At 51.2% G+C, this 17,640-nt stretch overlaps 1 protein-coding gene across 1 annotated transcript in view; it reads right to left on the reverse strand.

Moving 5' to 3' along the window:
• Positions 1–223: 223 nt before the first annotated feature.
• Positions 224–17,640, reverse strand: part of LOC147879749 (aspartic proteinase 39-like) — a 115,379-nt gene continuing 97,962 nt past the window's right edge. Inside the window, exons 8-11 of the mRNA XM_087371933.1 lie at positions 2,648–2,747; positions 785–851; positions 517–588; positions 224–433 (exon numbers count right to left, since the gene is read on the reverse strand). Of these exons, the coding sequence (XP_087228059.1) occupies positions 282–433; positions 517–588; positions 785–851; positions 2,648–2,747 (391 nt within the window). The 3' untranslated portion in view covers positions 224–281. The remainder of the gene's footprint in view (positions 434–516; positions 589–784; positions 852–2,647; positions 2,748–17,640) is intronic.

Below are 17,640 nucleotides of genomic sequence, written 5' to 3' on the forward strand. Positions count from 1 at the left end.
GTGTCATGCAGGGCCATGACCGATTTCTTCCCCCCTCTTCAGCAACATGTGTTCATATGGGATGGCTACCTTGGGGATTCTTTAAAATGGTTGGGAGTAAGACCTACACTTCAACAAGGGAACCCCTTGGGGGTGAGTGCATATGTGGGAAGGGATGGTGCGCCGGGGAAGGGGGGGCAGAGACAGAGAGAGAGAGAGATGCTAACAGGTGTCTTTATTTGGCCATCACAAAAAAACACATACAGAAAAGGGAGAGGAAAAATGGTTCACTGTACAAACAATCAGATGATTATAGCAATGTACAACAAAAATGCGACTGCAAAACTTGTCCTAGCTTTTAACCTCACAGCAGCACTTCCCGATTTCCCAATAGCAGTGGCAAAAATTTGTACAGGCTGGCCCGTTGAGGATAAGACAGTCACATTTGAGGAACCTGCATAGAATTAGAGAGCTTTATTGAGAAAACGTAAAGCACAAAAATCATATCTTTGTGATCATCAAACCACGTGTACTTACAGTTATAATCTACCCAGCCTATCTGTTGGTTTTCAAGGTCATAGACCACAAGCTTGTTTTTCAGAACCAAATCTGCCAACAGCAAAAAACCTTTTAACTGTCAGTTGGTAAAGACAAGCTTGTGTACAGAAACCTGAGCAGCAGTGCATATCATTTGTGGTATAACAAGGAAAACAAAATTGCTCCTTTTTAAACCTGAAATTGCGTGTTGACAATAATAATGTGAAATGGCGTTAACTGTCAAGGGTGTAGGAAAGGTAATACAAACCTCCCAAGATGTTTAAGTTGGGGCTACTACGTGGTGAATGTTGAAACCCAATACAAAAAACAGTGTCCTGAAAGATGTGTTTGTCAAGGCTTTGTTAAAAATACTAAACATGGAGAATGTATATGCTTACATGGACAAAACTAGAAATAGAGTGATTCAAATAAAAAGCAGATAATTCATGGGTTATATGTGCTGATTTTTTTTTGGTAACAGCTAAAAGTGAGAACCAATCACCTTCAGAAGCTTGGCTGCTCCTGCTCCCTTGAGCTCCCTGAGTCCCTGGGACTTTTCTTTCCTGTCTCTCTCCATCTCACCACCCATTCCCTCTCTACCCACCCCTCTCCATCACACCACACTCTCACCTTCCCGTCCCCTCTCAGCCTCTCCATCAGCAACTACCAGCCACCTTTCTGCCTCTGTCTCCACTTCCTTTCGCCTTCCCGCACAGCCTCTCTGCCGCACCTTACCTCTTCCCCCCCTCTGCCACCTCCTCTCCTAGCCTCTCCACCTCCCTGCCTGCCATCCCTTCCCACCAAACCCTCCATCTGTACAAACTGTATGGATGCCAGTACAGCCTCCCACCCCCCTCTCCCCCTCACTGCTGTTCTACTTCATCCTTACCACCCCTCTCTCTCTTTCTCGCTCACCTTAACCATTGTATTTTGGGTCAGTGATGCAAACACCAAAGATGGAGAATTGAACTTGGCTTCAGATGGATAGAGAATACTACTACTGTCAAATACCTAGGTTGTCAGGTAGGCATGGACATCATCCCTACTCAGCAGTTTGCTTAATTCCTGGAGAACGTCAAGAGGAAACTTCTCTATTGGAGCTCCACCCTGGCAAAGCCCTTGTGGTGAATTGATCCTACATGGCACATCACTTCATCTTAGTACTTCTCACATTCTTGCATTGACCAACTTAGGAAGCTAGTATGAAACATCCTCTGGCTTGATCAGATGGTGCACACAACAATCGAGTGGCTTGGAGCATTCTTATCTTGCCCTTGCAAGAGAGTGGCCTTAATATAATTGATCTTGACATCCAGAGCGGAGTCTTGTTAGGAAAGCTGGTTGTTAAAGGACTCATTCTAGCAATGAGCCTTTTACGGAATTTTTAATGCAGTAGATTCAGATGGATACTCTCCATAGAGGCGGTGATTGGAGGCCGTCTTCATGGATGCATGCATTAAACTTCCTTCATCCCCCTCCTGGCATTGCTGTCATCAGAATTTGGTGCCATATCATATCAGACCTCACTCACATTCCTCCTGAGACTCGGGAGAGAGGGACAGACAGGCACCATGTAAAATGACCTTCTTGTTGATGGGTTTAGGATGTCTACTGGACTTTTCAGGGGACCAGATGGGAGAGAGAGCATGCCTCCGTACAGTCTAGGGTTCTTCATGTGTAGTGTTGGCTAGAAAAACAGCTTTCATGAGAGAGTGAGATTATGTTTTGTTCTTCACACTAACTGCCATAGGACCTCCATTGCAATTCCACTCTCCCAATAGGCTATGCCAGCCTCAATTCATGTCTACTTGATATATTTGAGGGCTTTCACAAGATTTTATCCTGACTTCATGTTCTTACCCAAGAAATAGGGTAACAAAAAAATAAATTTTTTGTATATCAATTCAATGAATGCTACAGATACCAAAACAGAGGACACTATAGAATGGTTCATATAACGGTTCGATACGAGTTGGATTTAAAAAAAATTGGCATTGTATTGAGGGAAATGGATCTTATTGTGCTTGGTGAACCATGATGAAGGCAACACATACCAAAACAGAGAAATACTATGATGGTTCATGTAGCTATAAGTCAGAAATCCTTGTATATTGAGGGAAAGGGCTCATACAGTGCTTGTTTGAAGCTCGATAAAGTAATCATGGGGCTTTACTGTCATTGCTGCTCCGTCTTCAAATACAAAAGTGACTTCAGGAAAAGCATCATCCAAACTGCATTCCAAAATCCTATTGCAACGTAAGCCAAAATCTACAAGGCTAAGCAAACATAGACTTCGGAAAAAAAAAAAACCTCCAGAATCTAAAAGAATAAGTTGTAATTCAAACATCCTTACATTTACAAGAGTCGAGGAATGTCAAACTTCAACCAGAAATGAAGCAACCATTCAAGGGTCATTTAAAAATCAGCGTTTAACAGCATAGATGAGAAATACAACAGGATGGTCTTGTGCTCATTCTTGCATGTACTTATAGGGACACATTATCTAAGATAGATATGGGATGGATGTCATTTGCAAGTAATAAACGAGAGATGAAAGATGACAAATCTTGTAACTTAAATCATACCTACACATCTAGATGTAGGCATTCATTCTCATTATATAACAGTGTAAATCATTCTCAAATATGCACTGTTATTCAACCCCTTCTGCACCATCCAGTTCCCAGAACTCAACCATGCAACACGAGGAAGTCTAGGGTCAAAAGTGAAGGCATATGGAGGAGAGAGGGAGAGAAAGAAAGAAAGAAAGAAAGAAATTTTATTAAAGGTCCACGGAAGGCCATACATGGCCTATGGGACACAAAATCATCCGAAAGGAAAATACATCATCAACGATGCGCCAACTAGGTGGCCTCATCGTAATACCGCTAAGATGCCAAAAATGGCTACAAAAATCCTAGATACAAAATGAAATGAAATAGAGTACCAAAATTGCCTAGATACAAAATGTAAAATATGAAATATGAGGAACATCGTCTTCCCTAAGGGGTCTGTGATCCAAAGAAATGATGGAAGTCATGGCCATCGACCATGCCTCCTGCTATGAGTGTGAAGATCTGGGCAAGTGTCAAATGGGCTGCTGGTGGTGCCAAGTCTCCATGGAGCAATCTCCTCCGAAAATCTGCCATCATCCTCCGTCGTCTAGAAATAAAGCGACGGGTACGGCCTCTGTGTAAGATCATCCTGCGGTGCTGCCGGATCATGTCATATGTACATCCTCGGGGTGGAACCATCGGTGCTCTCTGGCAAGATGGGCTATCTCTGTGCTCATGATCCTGCGCCTCGTCCTGCTCCTCATGAATAACCAGGTCTCTGGCAGGGATGCGACGGTGCTCTCTGAGGAATCTCTCTCTGTATCTGGTGATCTCCCTGATGAACAACGCTAAGCAATACTGATCCTCATACTCCATAATCCGAGAGAGAGGTCCAAATCCGTGCCCAAATAAACAGTGAAATCTGCCACGGATCTCATAATATAAAGGGCATCTGCAAACAAAGTGCTCCTCAGTCTCCACCTCCCCCATAGTGCAACAAGGGCATATCCTAGTCTCTCGCCTGGGTCTATGTCCGGTAGCTGTACGACGCATCCTGCCGGCCTCAACGTCTAATCTGTGGGAAGATACCCTGAGCTGGCCCAAGGCAATCCTGAGTGAGTGCGACATATGAACGCCGATATATCCTGGGGATATGATGAAGCCATCCTCTGAAATCCTGAGAAAATGGTCACGATATGTGGCCATCTTCGTAGGAAGCTCCGTGGGATGAACCCAAGTGCGAAACGTGTGTAGCTGCAACAAATCTGCCCTGATAACCTGGCTGAGCTCATGTCGAGTGAGAGGGAGGCGAGGGGCATCTATGCTGTATCGAAATGGTGGCAGCCTATCCATATCCAAGCCCAGCGAGGTGAGCCATGTGGAGAGTGTGTGGTACCAACAAAAAGTATGACCTCTCTCCGCTAACATCTGCGAGGATGTCAGTGCTAGCCACGGTAATCGTGCTCTGCCTGCTGCTGAGTCTCCGAGCGCCCTGATCCTATGCAAGTACGTAACTGACTGAAATGCTGCATCTAGCGCTAGGGGTGTAGCTCCGAACTCTGCGAACGTAATCTGATGCGGTACCGTGGGCTTCGCTCTGATCAATCTGGAGAACATGATGATCTGTAACCTCTCTACTCGTCTCCAATCTGCAACCCTGAGATCTCCTGCCCAAAAGGGGCTAGCATACATGACTGCAGGTCTCACCAGCGTATCGAAAAGTAAGGACTTCGTGTCGGGATGCTGAAAATGTGACTGTGCACACTGCCTCTCGAGAAGAGCCAAGGCGGCATACCCTCTACTGATCCTATCTCGTGCTGCATGCGTCATGGTGAAGACTGGACCTCTAAATGTGGCACCCAAATATGTATACTCCCTAACTAGCTCCACCTCCTGCCCATCAAATGTGAAAGAGAACTCGCCTCTCCTATAAACCTGGTATGACGTGTTGAAGACCATGACTTTGGTCTTCCCAAGGTTTACAGACAACCCTCTGTCCTGACAAAAGCTGTGGAGTGCATGGAGATGTGCCTGTAAACCCTGCTAGGAGGAAGAAATAAGAACCACGTCATCTGCATAGAGAAGAATCGGTATCGTGGATCCTGCCAGTAAAGAACCTGTACCACCCATCGTCTGTATGTACATCTCTAACTCATCGATATAGAGACCAAAGAGTGTCGGAGACAAAGGACACCCCTGCTTCACCCCTATCGTACTGCATACTTCCGCCGACAGCCCCGCCCGTGTCCTGACTCTACCTGTGACTCTCTCATACAAGGCCATGATCGCCCATTGAATCTCCCCATTGAATCCCAAGTCACGAAGTCGCTGGAAGAGTCTGAAACGCGGCACAGTGTCAAATGCCTTTCTGAAGTCCACGAAGCAACAATAGAGCCGTTGCTTACGTGACTTCGCCTCCTCAATCAAAGCCCTGAGTGTGAAGATATGATCTAGAGTCGAGTGCTCTGCACAAAATCCTGCCTGCCCTCTAGCTCTCATGCCTGTCGCCTCGGCATGGTCATTTATATGTCCTTCTAGAATGGTCGCATAAATCTTGGCCATGACATGGCCAATCATAATGGTCCTGTAGTTCGACGCCTCTAAAGGATCCCCCGACTTGTGTATGGGTACTATGGTATTTTCTAGCCAACTAGGTGGAAGACCTGTACAAATGGACTCGTTAAAAAGACGGGAGAGGACTGTAGCTAAGGCATCAATCCCATGGATTACATACTCCGCTTGCAATCCATCATGGTCCTTAGCTCTCCCAGTCTTCAAACGATGAGCTGCTGCTCGGACACTATTGGATGAGAATAAGGCAGAGGAGGTGGGTCTAGGCACATGGGATAAGTCGATCTGTGGCTGGTCTGGAATATCATATAAAGTGGAAGTATAGGCAAGCCAAACCTGCGGGTCTGTAAGAGGAGTTTGAGATTTCAAGCGAAGGAATTTCTTCCAGAATTCCTTGGAATCACAGCTGAAAAGTAAACTTCTCAGCTCCTCCTCATTCCGGGCTAGAAATTGGCACTTTTTGCGTCGCACCAAATGCTTGTAACTCTTCTTGGTCTCAATGAGGAGGGGAGACTTCTCCTGTGTCTCAAGGCGAAGCTTCCTGCGGAGTTCTTTACACTCCTCATCATACCATCCATTACAAGGCACAAGACCGACTGGTGGAGGACTGGATGTGTGGCAAGTGACGGGGAAGGACTTGTGGGCTGCTGAGATGATGGAGGTATGTACAAGGTCCCACCGATCCTGTGTGGAGGGTAGGGCATCGAGAAGGTGCGGACGGAGAAAACCACTCAGGTGCTGGCTATAAATATCATCAAACTGGTGGTCAAAATGAACCTCATAGTATGGCTGACGCTCATGATGTTTAGAAGGGGGGGCATGAGGAATCTGGGTAAGAATAAAGTGCAAACGTGCATGATCGGCTGAAGGCATAAAAGGGTCGACTGTGAGGTTATGTACAAAAGGGATTAAAGTCGGGGGACCCAAGACGTAATCAATGACGCTCGTACCACCACCCGCGAAGGGAAAACATGTGGCTGTGGATGAATGCGGCCACTGTCGAAGTCCATTATAAATGACCATGCCGTGCGATGAGAGAAGCTCCAATAGGCGATGTCCCTGATCCGTCACCTCTACCCCTCTATCTGAAGATAAGCGTGGAAAACTCTCATCTGGGGCAGCTGGAACTAAGACTGGATCCTCAGCAAAGTCCAAAATCTCTGCCTGTCTGTCTGATGTCCTCGCGTTGAAGTCTCCTAAAAGGATGACCTCTCCGCGGCGTGAGTACTCCAATACATCGGCTGACAAATCCTCAAAAGGTGACTGTCCTGGTCCATCTGAGGCATAACGAGACTGTCTCGGGGGAAAGTAGCATACTGCAATAAACAAGTCTCTCAGGGGGGGTCTCCTGATCCGTACCCAAAGATATCTGGCCCGATGGTCTCTGCTCATGACTGTGAGTATCGATCTGAGATGCTCTCTATAAAGAACTTCCACACCGCCAGATCCTCTGACTCCTCCTGATCGTCTAGTCTGCTGTCGAAAGACAGACTCCCAGGCATACCCTGTCACCTGCGGCAAGCCTCTCTCTGGGCTCTCATGGGTCTCTATAAAGAAGACGATGTCCTGATCAAAAAAGGCCTCTCGTAAGTTGCCAGGCTGAGCTGTGAGGGAACCATTACAGTTCCAAACTGCGAAACTCAAGCTATCTGGCAGACTACGTGTCCCATAGGCCTCGTGTCGTCAACTGTGGGCTCCAGCCGGTCTAGATCGCATAGCTCCTATCAAAAGTCTGCCCTCTCTGATCACGGCCCACTTGCCCTCACGACGGGCAACATCCCTCTGTGCAATGAGACGTCTATGCTCCTCCCACTGAAGAGCTGTAAGGTCCTCATCCATGTGAATCTGTGGATGGTCCCTCAATCTGGATCTCCTTCGTAATACTGCGAGACGGGCCTCAGCATCTCTGAATCTGATGATAAGTGGCTGGTGCCGTGCTGGATCCCGGCCCACTCGATATGCAGCTACTATGCCATGATCCTGAACTCCGAGTGTCCCAGATATGAAATCTGTCGCCTGATCCATGGCTGATCTCGTATCTGATCGCTCAACTCCGCGGATGCGGATGTTGAGGGCCTTCTGAGCTCGCCGCTGACTCTCGGCAATAGTCTCAGAGACTGTGGTCTGCTGGGCCTGTGGGGCTCTACGCACAACGTCCACCCACTCTGAGGTCTTCTGTACCTCTGTCTGCAGTGTGGCCAACCTCTCCTCAACTGCTGCACTAGCTGGGGGAGCTACATGCAGCTGCTGGAGGCAATCATCGCATGCCACAACATGCTCCTGAATGCGTATCTCCAGCTGCACTATGCGCTCAGCATGTGTCCGTAACTGGATATCCCGATCAATATCTCTGGTATGAAGCTGGCGAATATGGGAGTCCTGATCAGATCTATGACTCTCAACTGTCGATAGCTGATCAGTCAGTGTGTGTATCTGTGCTGTGAGAGACTGAATCGCAGCGCCCTGAAGTCTGCAAGTCTCCATGCACTGCATAACTAAATCTCTCAATCGCAGATTATCTGCCAGGACTGCTTCCGCTGTGGAGGGTGAAGGGGAGAGGGGGTACAAGGATGAGGGGGTAAGAGGGTAAGAAGGTGAGTAAAGGAGGGGTGCAGAAAATGGAGGTCCTGAAGAGAGAGATCCCGTAGAAGGAAGTAGGGAGTCAGGGACCGAAGAAGAGCCTACACTAGGGGAGGAAGGGGCTGAAAGGGAGGGTCGGTGGGGAGAGGTGGGAAGAAGCTGGGTAGGGACTAGGGGAGGGGAAGAAGAGGAGGGAGGAGGCTGGGTAGGGAATAGGGAAGGGGGGGAAGAGGAAGGAAGAGGATGGGTAGGGACTAGGGGAGGGGAGGAAGAGGAAGGAAGAGGATGGGTAGGGACTAGGAGAGGGGAGGAATAAGCAAGGGAAAGGGCTAGGGAGGAATGAACGGGAGCAAGAGGAGGAGGTGAGACTGAAGGAGGGAGAGGAGGAGGATTGAGTAGAGGAGGTGGGTAGGAAAGGGTTGGGATTGAGGCAAGGGAGGTAACCGAAAGTGATGGGGGAGATGGAAGTAAAGGAGATGGGGTCGGAGCCACAAGAGGATTGAGTAAAGTAGATGGGTAGGAAAGGGTTGGGGTGGAGGCAAGGGAGGTCGTTGGAGGTGGTGGGGAAGGAGATGTTAAGGGTAAAGAAGAACTTGCCTCTTCGGCTCTTGTACTGCTGCCTATGCTTTTATCTTTCTCTACTTTTGCTCCTTGGAGGGCCATGGTGGAGCTCCTTGTTTGTGGCATCTCCTTACTCCTGGAAGTGCTGAATTCTCTGCTCAAAACTGCCTCTAAGGGCCATGGTGGAGCTGCTGAATTCTCTGCTGTCAAAACTGCCTCCTTTTGCCCTCAAAACTGCCCCTTTTTAGCTCTGTTTCTGTTTTTCCTGCACTTTAAGGACACTTGTTGTAAGTCTATTCACACGCGGGGGGGGGGGGGGGGGGGGAGAGAAGTTTAAGACTTTCCTTAAACCCCCTTCCCTTCCAACAGAGAACCCTGCGGGGCTGAGCAGAAGCGGGTGTTGCGAGGGAGCTGTTGCGCAGGAGAGCAGAAGCGGGTGTGTGAGGCAGGAGGCGAGAGAGGCTGAGGCGGAGGGGAAGGGACTGAGCGGGTGACTCAGGCTGAGCGGGTCAGCGAGGGAGGGGCGGGCTGGCAGGGGGTGAGGGGGCGGGCTAGGGAGAGAGGAAGTGATACTCAAAAGGAGACATAATGAAATGGAAATGAAATCACTAGAGCAATGAACAAAAACGAGAGTACTCACATGTAAACCAAAAAGCTTGTACCTTGATACTTGATTGATTTGACATTAGACAAGAACAGCTCTTATATAAGAGCACGCACACACATATGAACACCTATGTATATGGGATAACTCCCAATATGACACGTGGCATCCATAGGACACACTAGACTAGAACTCACACTACTCAACTTGGCTTCATATTCTAACATGCTCCCATGAAGGCAAGGTGAGAGACTACTGGAATGGAACCAAGGACAGAACATGACAGTGACAGGACCACTAAACTGTGCAATGTCTGAACTAGACATGGCTCCCATGCCAACTCAAAGGCTGAAGTCTGAGCATGGTTCAGAGGTCGGATTGAGCACTCACATGGATTTGCGTCCCAAACATGACTCAGAGGCTCATGTCTCAGCATGAATGCATGAGGTCTAGAAGACCAATGCACCAACATCCTGGAACTCATATGCCAGGCCTGATAACTAGACCCTATCAATGCCAATACATGGCTCCCACAGTACATCCCCCTCTTGACTTCAGGAACTAACTAGAAACATGGAGTCACACACCAAAAATATAAAATAAATACATCATTTTAGGAGGACTATCCAAGGCAGAGGACCTTTATTTTTTTTTGCCGAAAAAACAGTGCTGATTATATTACTTCGAAAAAACAAGATACATGAGGTCAGTTTTGCAGCTGACGGGGCTGCGTTCACAAATCGGACGCAGCCCTAAATGGAAACAAAAAGCTCTCTCTCACGGAGGGATCAGGCGGGTGTGAATAAACAGCCAGAGAGGTGGTGAATAGCGCCACTGAAGGCCCTGAGAAGTATGCTCGAAGAAGAGGCCCTACGTATCCCAATCTCGGAGGAAACGTCTCCGCTTCTCCCGGCCAGCCCGGGAATCTCCCTGTATCTGGTCGCACTGGCCTCTGAGTGTGTGTATAATCTCACTCCAGATGTCGGCCATGACCTGGGCAGTCGAAAGAGAGGTACCACCGAAGATCTGCGCGCAGTGCGAGGTCCAAATGTGCCAACCAGCGATGCTGCTAATAATCTCCCAGACTGGTTGCCTCTCCTGAGATCCTGTGTCCGCCTCTGCCAGGTGCGGCGGGATGCCCTCGAGCGGCCCCCAAGTCCCCTGTGTGATAAGGAACATGGGGTCCTGCGGGCCTGCCTCAAACAACTGATGAAAGCCAGGTGTGGTGCTGCACCAGCAGAACGCGCCCTAGGTGATCAAACCTAGCTCCGGTGCTGCGCGAGTAAGGATCCCGAAGGTCCACCTCCACACTTCCTGGGCGCGAGTGCAGCTCCACAAGCAGTGTTTTGGTGACTCCTCGTCCTCATGACAAATTTGACAAAGTCCATCCTGACCAGCAGTCTGCCGCAACTAGCTCCCCACTGGAAGACCCTTGTGGGCGAGTAGCCAAAGGAAGTAGGAAATCTTCCGCGGCCGCCAGCTCTCCCACAAGGCCTTCCAGAAGGCCTGCAAAAATAGCCTGGAGATACCCTGAGCATACCAACTGGGCCGCTGGGTGGGCGGGCGGCTCTGCATCCTCCCGAGAACTCTCCTGCCCAATGTCGTGCTGTAAGCGAAGAAAGGGGTCGGCCCCTGGCCTGCCACAACCTCTGGCCATCTCCACTCACCTGGGTCCCAATCAAGCTCTGACAGGGCCCGCCCCTCCCAAAGCCAGAGTCGCCATAACTGCAGCTGATCCTGCTCTATATTAGGATCGATCCGCCAAACCTTCCCCACGAGGCCTACAACCCGAACCCTCTGCCACGAGAGAAGGGGATCGATGAGCACACCCTCTCTCCTGAGTCGGCCGTCCCCCAAAACCGCGAAGAAGGAAACAGAGGTGTCGTCCATCCAGCCTGCAACTACCAGTGGTATGCCACGGGGGGTGAACTGTCCAAGCCAACGGTCATCACCAGGCATGAGGATCTGAATCTCGGGTGGAACCAACCAACCGGCAGGAATCGCTCCGTCTATCTCTGTGCGTCTCACCTGAGCTCCACGGACACCTCCAGTTGCGGCTGCTAGAGCAACGGTCTCCAAGTGTCTGTAAGTATCCCTCCAAACTTGAAGGGACCGGGCTGGCCCCCGCATCCAACCGTCCCACAGGATATGTGACCTCTCCCCCAGCTGAAGGCCCAAGGTATCTCTGACCTGATCGTTCCATATGAGCGGCTGGCGGTCGATCTCCTCCTGATAGCTAGGAGGGGACTAGAGGAGACTGAGACGGAGTCGCCTCCAAACCATGAGAAGGCTACGAATGAGCGGGGAGCGGGGGTGAGTAAGCGGCGCACCTCCTCTCTAGAGAAGATGGAATCAGGAATCCTACTTGAACGGGGAGGAAGGGACTGAGCTGCCGAGTCTAGTGATAAGAGCACTGGCGCGTGGTCGGAGAGTGTTGTCCCTGGCACTATACCCACCTGACCACCTCTGCTGATGGCCCAATCACTGACAGAAAATCTGTCCAGTCTCTCCAGGAGTCTGCCTCCTTCCCTGCGGAAGCCCCACGAGAAGTCCAAGCTCCCGTGCCATCGGCGGAAGGACGGGTCTCTCCAGCTGTCCCTACCTCCTGTCGTGAAGATAAAGGAGTCCCAAGCGGACTGCTCTGCCTGAGCTATACCTGTAAACTCTGGTCCTCTACCCTGCTGGTCCTCCAAAGACTCCAGATTGTTGAAGTCACCTCCAACAATCCACGAATCCATGTCTGGGAGAATCTCTGTGAGTGTCCTCCAGAAAGTGGCTCTGCATCGGAGGTCTGTGGGTGCATAGATGTTGAGGATTCCTATTTTGGAGCCCTCCAACTCTAGGCCAACCCAAAGTGCACGGCCTGGGATCAACGTACCATGACCAAAAACTCCCTGGGCAAACGACTCACAAACGGAAGTACAGACACCGCCACTCCTCCCCTGTGCACCGATCGAGGGCTCCCAATAAGTGTGAGAGCGTCCAGGGAGGATCTTCCCGCAGCTACGGGAATGAGCCACTGAAAGCTTATGCTCCTGGAGCAGGAGTATATCCAAGCGACCAATCACTGCTGGCTGAAGTTCCTGTCTCAAGATGAGCTTCCTAGGACCACGGGTGCCAGAAGAATGAAACCCGTTCACGTTCCAGGAGACAAGGTGTAAGCTCATGATGAGGACTGGTAGGCTGCGAACAACTGTCTGCTCGCGGCTAAGGTCGATGAAGAAGCTGAAATTTTGGAATGAAGGCGCTGACGCTTTTGTGAGGGTTTGGAGGGGGAGGCGGGGTCATCCTGCCGGTTCTTCAAAACTTTTAACAAAGGCGTGAGGCCTTTGGTGCCATGGACAAACGCTTTCTTGAGCCAACTCGAGATCTCTGAGGTAGTCATCCCGTAGAAGGCTCGAAGTTTCTGAGGAGTCCAGGCTCTGACATCCTGGGGAAGGGGCCACGACAGAGGGGGCCTGAGGATCACAATCAATCTGAAACGCTTGGCGGCGCAACGCCACCGCAGGCGCACGTCACCCTCGGGCAGACCACTGAGTCTCGAGAAGCTGTCCACCCGACGGGCCTATCCAGGAGCAAATCTGAGCGTGCGTCTGCTCTCTGAGAGCCTCCCAGACCGAGTCGTCTGTCCAAGTCTCGGTGCCGTCGCTGAGAAAGGTGAAAGCAAAGCTAGGGCCATCCCTCGGGGCCAAGGCTGCGATCTTCCCATCCGCCCCTTTACGGAGCAGGAAGATACTGATGTCGAGGCAAGCAGGGAAGGTCCCGAGGTCGGCCACATCCAAGTAATCCCAGGGACCAGATCTGTAGAAGTCGCGAGGAAGCTCTCTCTCCTGAAGCTGAGGCCCGCCAGAGTCTGCAACTGAGGGGATCGGGCTAGTAGACAGGGAAGACTACTCCAGGGGTGGTGCAGACTCGGGGTGCCCTGCCTGGGGAGGGGAAGGGGAAGGAGGCTGAGGGGTAGGCAACTCAGACTCCACGGAAGCGACTAGTGGGGCGGGCGGAGGAGGGGGAGTGGGGGTTGCCCGCGGCTGAGGAACCACCGGTGCAGCTGACACTGCAGAAGAGCTGAGAGGGGTGGGGGAGGGGGAATGGGGTTGGAGCTGGGACTGGGGCTGAAGAGGAAGAGGAGGGGGCTGAAGAGGAAGAGGCGGGGGCTGATGCTGCGGGTCGGGAAGAGGGGGCTGCGGCTGGGGTAGGGGCTGGGGCTGAGAGGAAGGGAGCTGGGGATCGGAAGAGAGGGGGATCTGAGGCTGCGGAGGGCGGGCTACAGACGAAGAAGAAGCTCTCCCAGGACCCTGGGGCGGCTGCCTGACAGGTCTCTGTGGCGCTGCTGCAGGTTGGGTAACCTCTGCCTCCTTGCCTTTGTCAGAAGTCTTCTTATTCTTTCCTCTTTTCCTTCTGACCTCGGTCCAGCCGCCAGCCACCTCTGGACCGGCTGCCTCTGCTCCTCCTGATGTGGCTGCCCGGAGGGAGGGGGAGGGGGCTGGGGGGGGGGGCGGGGGGGGCCGAGAGGAGCTGGAGAAGCGTGGACAAGCAGCAGCCAGGTGCCCAAAGCCGTGACACCTCAGGCACTGGCCAGGCTGTCCTGTGACTACCATGCTCTGAGTAATGCTGCCAGCATCTGTCACTATCTCAATCACTGCAGGGAGGGACGCAGGGTCTGCCACAGCCACACGGACTCTAGGAGCTCCTGCCGCAGTAACCGCGTCGACGAAAGTGTCATGCATCACCCAGCCAAAGTGGGAACCCAGGTCCCTGACTATCGGCTGCAACTCAGCAGCAAGGCCTGGAAAAACTAGAGTCACTGGGTGGCGAGGTATGCGGAAACGAGCATCAAAGTCCGCTGCGCTGAATCCTCGGTACCAAGGGACTATCATGATGATCTTTCCATCCACAGATGTGGGGGAACCAGCAATCAGGTTGCTCACAGCTTTCGCAGTGGAGAGTTTAAGCCAAAAGATGCCCCTTCCCATAAGGGCCACCTCCTCGATGTGGCTGTCCTCTAGCATAAGAGTGGACTGGAGCCAGTCCCTGATGGCTGATCTGGAGGGAGAGTGTCCAATGACTCTGCCATAGACGGAAGTGAGGGCAAAGTCATTGGCAACCTGTTGTACCCGAGACGACTGTTGCTCTGTCAAGATCATGCGGTAGGCGTCTGGAGAGGGAGGGTCCGGCTGGGCCTCCGGTTCCGGGCAGGGAGCCGCCATACCGCCAAGACAAATTGCAAGACCTCCGATGAAGAAGAGGCTGCCACCAAAAAGGGGGGAGATAGACGAGGGATGGAGCCTGGGTGTGACGGAGGAGGATAAGGCGAGGCGAAGCGAGGCGGGCGGAGGAAGCGGAGGCGATGGCGGGGGCGGAGGGCGGAAGGCGGAAGGGGGCGGAGGGCGGAGGCGAGAGCGGAGGGCGGAGGTCGAAGGCGAGGGAGAGGGGCGGCGGCGAAGGCGAGGGCGGGGGGCGGAGGGGGGAGGGACGAGGGCGAGGGGCGAGGGCGGAGGGCGAAGGGGTGAAGAGCGAGGGCGGAGGGCGGGGGGTGAGGGGCGAGGCAGAGGGGCGGAGGGGCGGAGGGGCGAGGGGCGAGGGCGTGGCGAGGGTGAGGGGCGAGGCGAGGCGAGGGGCGAGGCGAGGGGCGGGGGGTTGAGGGGCGAGGCGAGGGGCGAGGGGCGGAGGGGCGAGGGGCGAGGGCGTGGTGGCGGGGCGAGGCGAGGAGCGAGGGGTGTGAGGCGAGGGCGAGGGGGGTAAGGCGAGGGCGAGGGGGGGCGAGGGCGAGGGAGTGAGGCGGAGGAAGGTAGGGAGGTAGAGGCTACGGAAGGAGGGGGGAGGGCTCGCAGGAGCAGCTTCTCGTTATACAGAAAAACCGCAGAGGACCTTTATTGACTCTTCAAACATTCTTTTTAGAGGGACTACTCAAGGCAGAGAACCTTTAACTCAAACATATAAAAAAATATAAAAGATTTCATTCTTTTTATGCATAGCAAGGCAGAGAACCCGTGAGCCCGAAGTAGCTACCGCACAAGAGTGTGCACATCCTGATGCGAATAGGTATGTCGGTGAAGAACCATGTGAGGATGCCCTCGAATGCTGTGTCGATGAAGACCATAAGAGCAGCTACCAAGGGTAATCACGCCATGACTCTCAATGTGCTGATCGGAGAGTCACCGAATGCAAAGAAGAGGCTCAAATTTGAGCAATTATGCCCAAAGAAGGCAAAATGCCTAAATGAGTGTACAAAATTAGAATGAGGCTACATGAATTTAAAGAAAGCCCCAAAGAAATTTACATGTTGGAAGTTTCAATGATGCTCAAGAAAGATGCCCAGTTGGAGAAGCAAATCGTGGGCAGCTCAAATCAACTTCGTGACCACCAGCGTCAATCTATGGTGGAATCAGGAGTAAGTTTTGGCATGGATTTCAAGGCCAGGAGGAGCAGCAGTAGACGGCATCATATGGCGCAGCAATCACGGCTATAAGCAGCTGCAAATGGTGCGAAAATTGAGGGCAGGGGCGGCTGCAAGTGGCGCTGCAATTGAGGCTGGAGCAGCTACTGCTGGTGGCAGTCCCGAGGGCAAATGGCGAGATCAGGAGCGTGAGCAGCAGGTGTACGGGTCTAGCGGGCAGGCTGTACGGGCAGGCAGGCAGGCTGGTACGGCACGAGACTGCACGAAAACAGTCCATACGGACTGTACGGACTGCTTACAGCGGGCTGTACGGCCTGTTTGCAGGTCGATGGAGTAGCTGGAGGCGAGGCTACTAAAGCGACTAATGGCAAGGCAAAAGAAGCGACTGATGGCGAGGCATTTCGGGCTGAAAAATGGGTAGTTGATGGCGAGGTAAATCAGCTCCAAATCAGCTCCCGAGGTGAGGCTAAGGATTGGAGGGGAGCTCTACCTTTGAGGAGAGGGGAACTTCCATTTGCGGGCTTCTCTCATCCTCTAGGTAGAGTGGGAAGCTGGGGAAGGTAGGAAGGGAAGCTCTAATACCACATGAAGGCACATGGTGGAGAGAGGGAGAGAGAGAGGGTAGGCTAGGGAGAGAGGAAGTGATACTCAAAAGGAGACATAATGAAATGGAAATGAAACGACTAGAGCGATGAACAAAAATGACAGTAGTCACATACACATATGAACACCTATGCATATCGGATAACTCCCAATATGACACGTGGCATCCATAGGACACATTAGACTAGAACTCACACTAGAACACACCAAACTGACTCAAATTGGCTTCATATTCTAACAAAAAGGCCATCATGGCTGTAAAAAAAGTTAAAGAAATTTACAGTAAACAGATAGCCTGTGTTTCCATCATCTACTTGCATGTTGGAATTAATTGGATTGATTGGTACTCATTCGACATGAGCTGGTCCAGCTATGTTTTGCACACTCTAATATGCTAGCAAAGAGGATATGCGGCCACATTCTTGAGCCAAGTACCCATGAGAATGCTTCTTTGTTGGGAGAGCTGCATAAACATCTTTCTTCCTCAATCCATTGAGACCGATTTGCTGCCAAGGAGTGTCTATGGAATGTTGCAAAAGCTGATGACCAAACCAACACAAAGGATGCTTTGGTTTCTGCTAGCATGCTTCCTATAAGTTTTCTAGTCTAATAATAGAATTACTATACACATCTTGGAAAATGTTTCCGACTCTACACAACAAGGTCCCATATGATTTGAGACTACGGGCAACCATAAAATAATATTTAATTCTTGTGATGCATATGAAGAGGCCTCCATCAATTAGTTCCACAAGAAATGTATGGTCCAGAAAGATAGAATCAAAAGACTCCGACTATGCCATTGAAAAACGTCCTCCATGGTCTCTATAGCAGGTGGTATAAAACCTACCATAGGCTGAAAATTGGCTGGCCAAATCAGTATCTGTCATGTGTGGCTTCTCCCATTAAATGGTGAATCCTGGGAATGACGAATCTATATGGAGTAATCTACTGAGGAAGATCCCCATTCAAAGACTAACCCAACCAGTCCAGTACTAATATTCCTCATGGATTAACACATGGACAGAGGATTGAGGAAGGTACACAAATGAGGATATACTACTATTCTCCCCCATGAGCTGAGATAGATAAGAAATTACCTAAACAAACAATAATTTCATCGTTCCCTGCACTGATACTGGAATCTCCAATGGAATACAACAAATGGGAGACCACTTAGGTTCTTCCTCATCCTATCATGATGGCAGGCTACCCCTTGGTTACAGGAGAGATTTTCCTATTGTAAGCTTCCA

Source organism: Dipteris shenzhenensis, chromosome 33 (genome assembly GCF_047967505.1).
Source record: "Dipteris shenzhenensis isolate YYH24624 ecotype China chromosome 33, Dip_SZ_1.0, whole genome shotgun sequence".
Lineage (NCBI taxonomy): Eukaryota > Viridiplantae > Streptophyta > Polypodiopsida > Gleicheniales > Dipteridaceae > Dipteris > Dipteris shenzhenensis.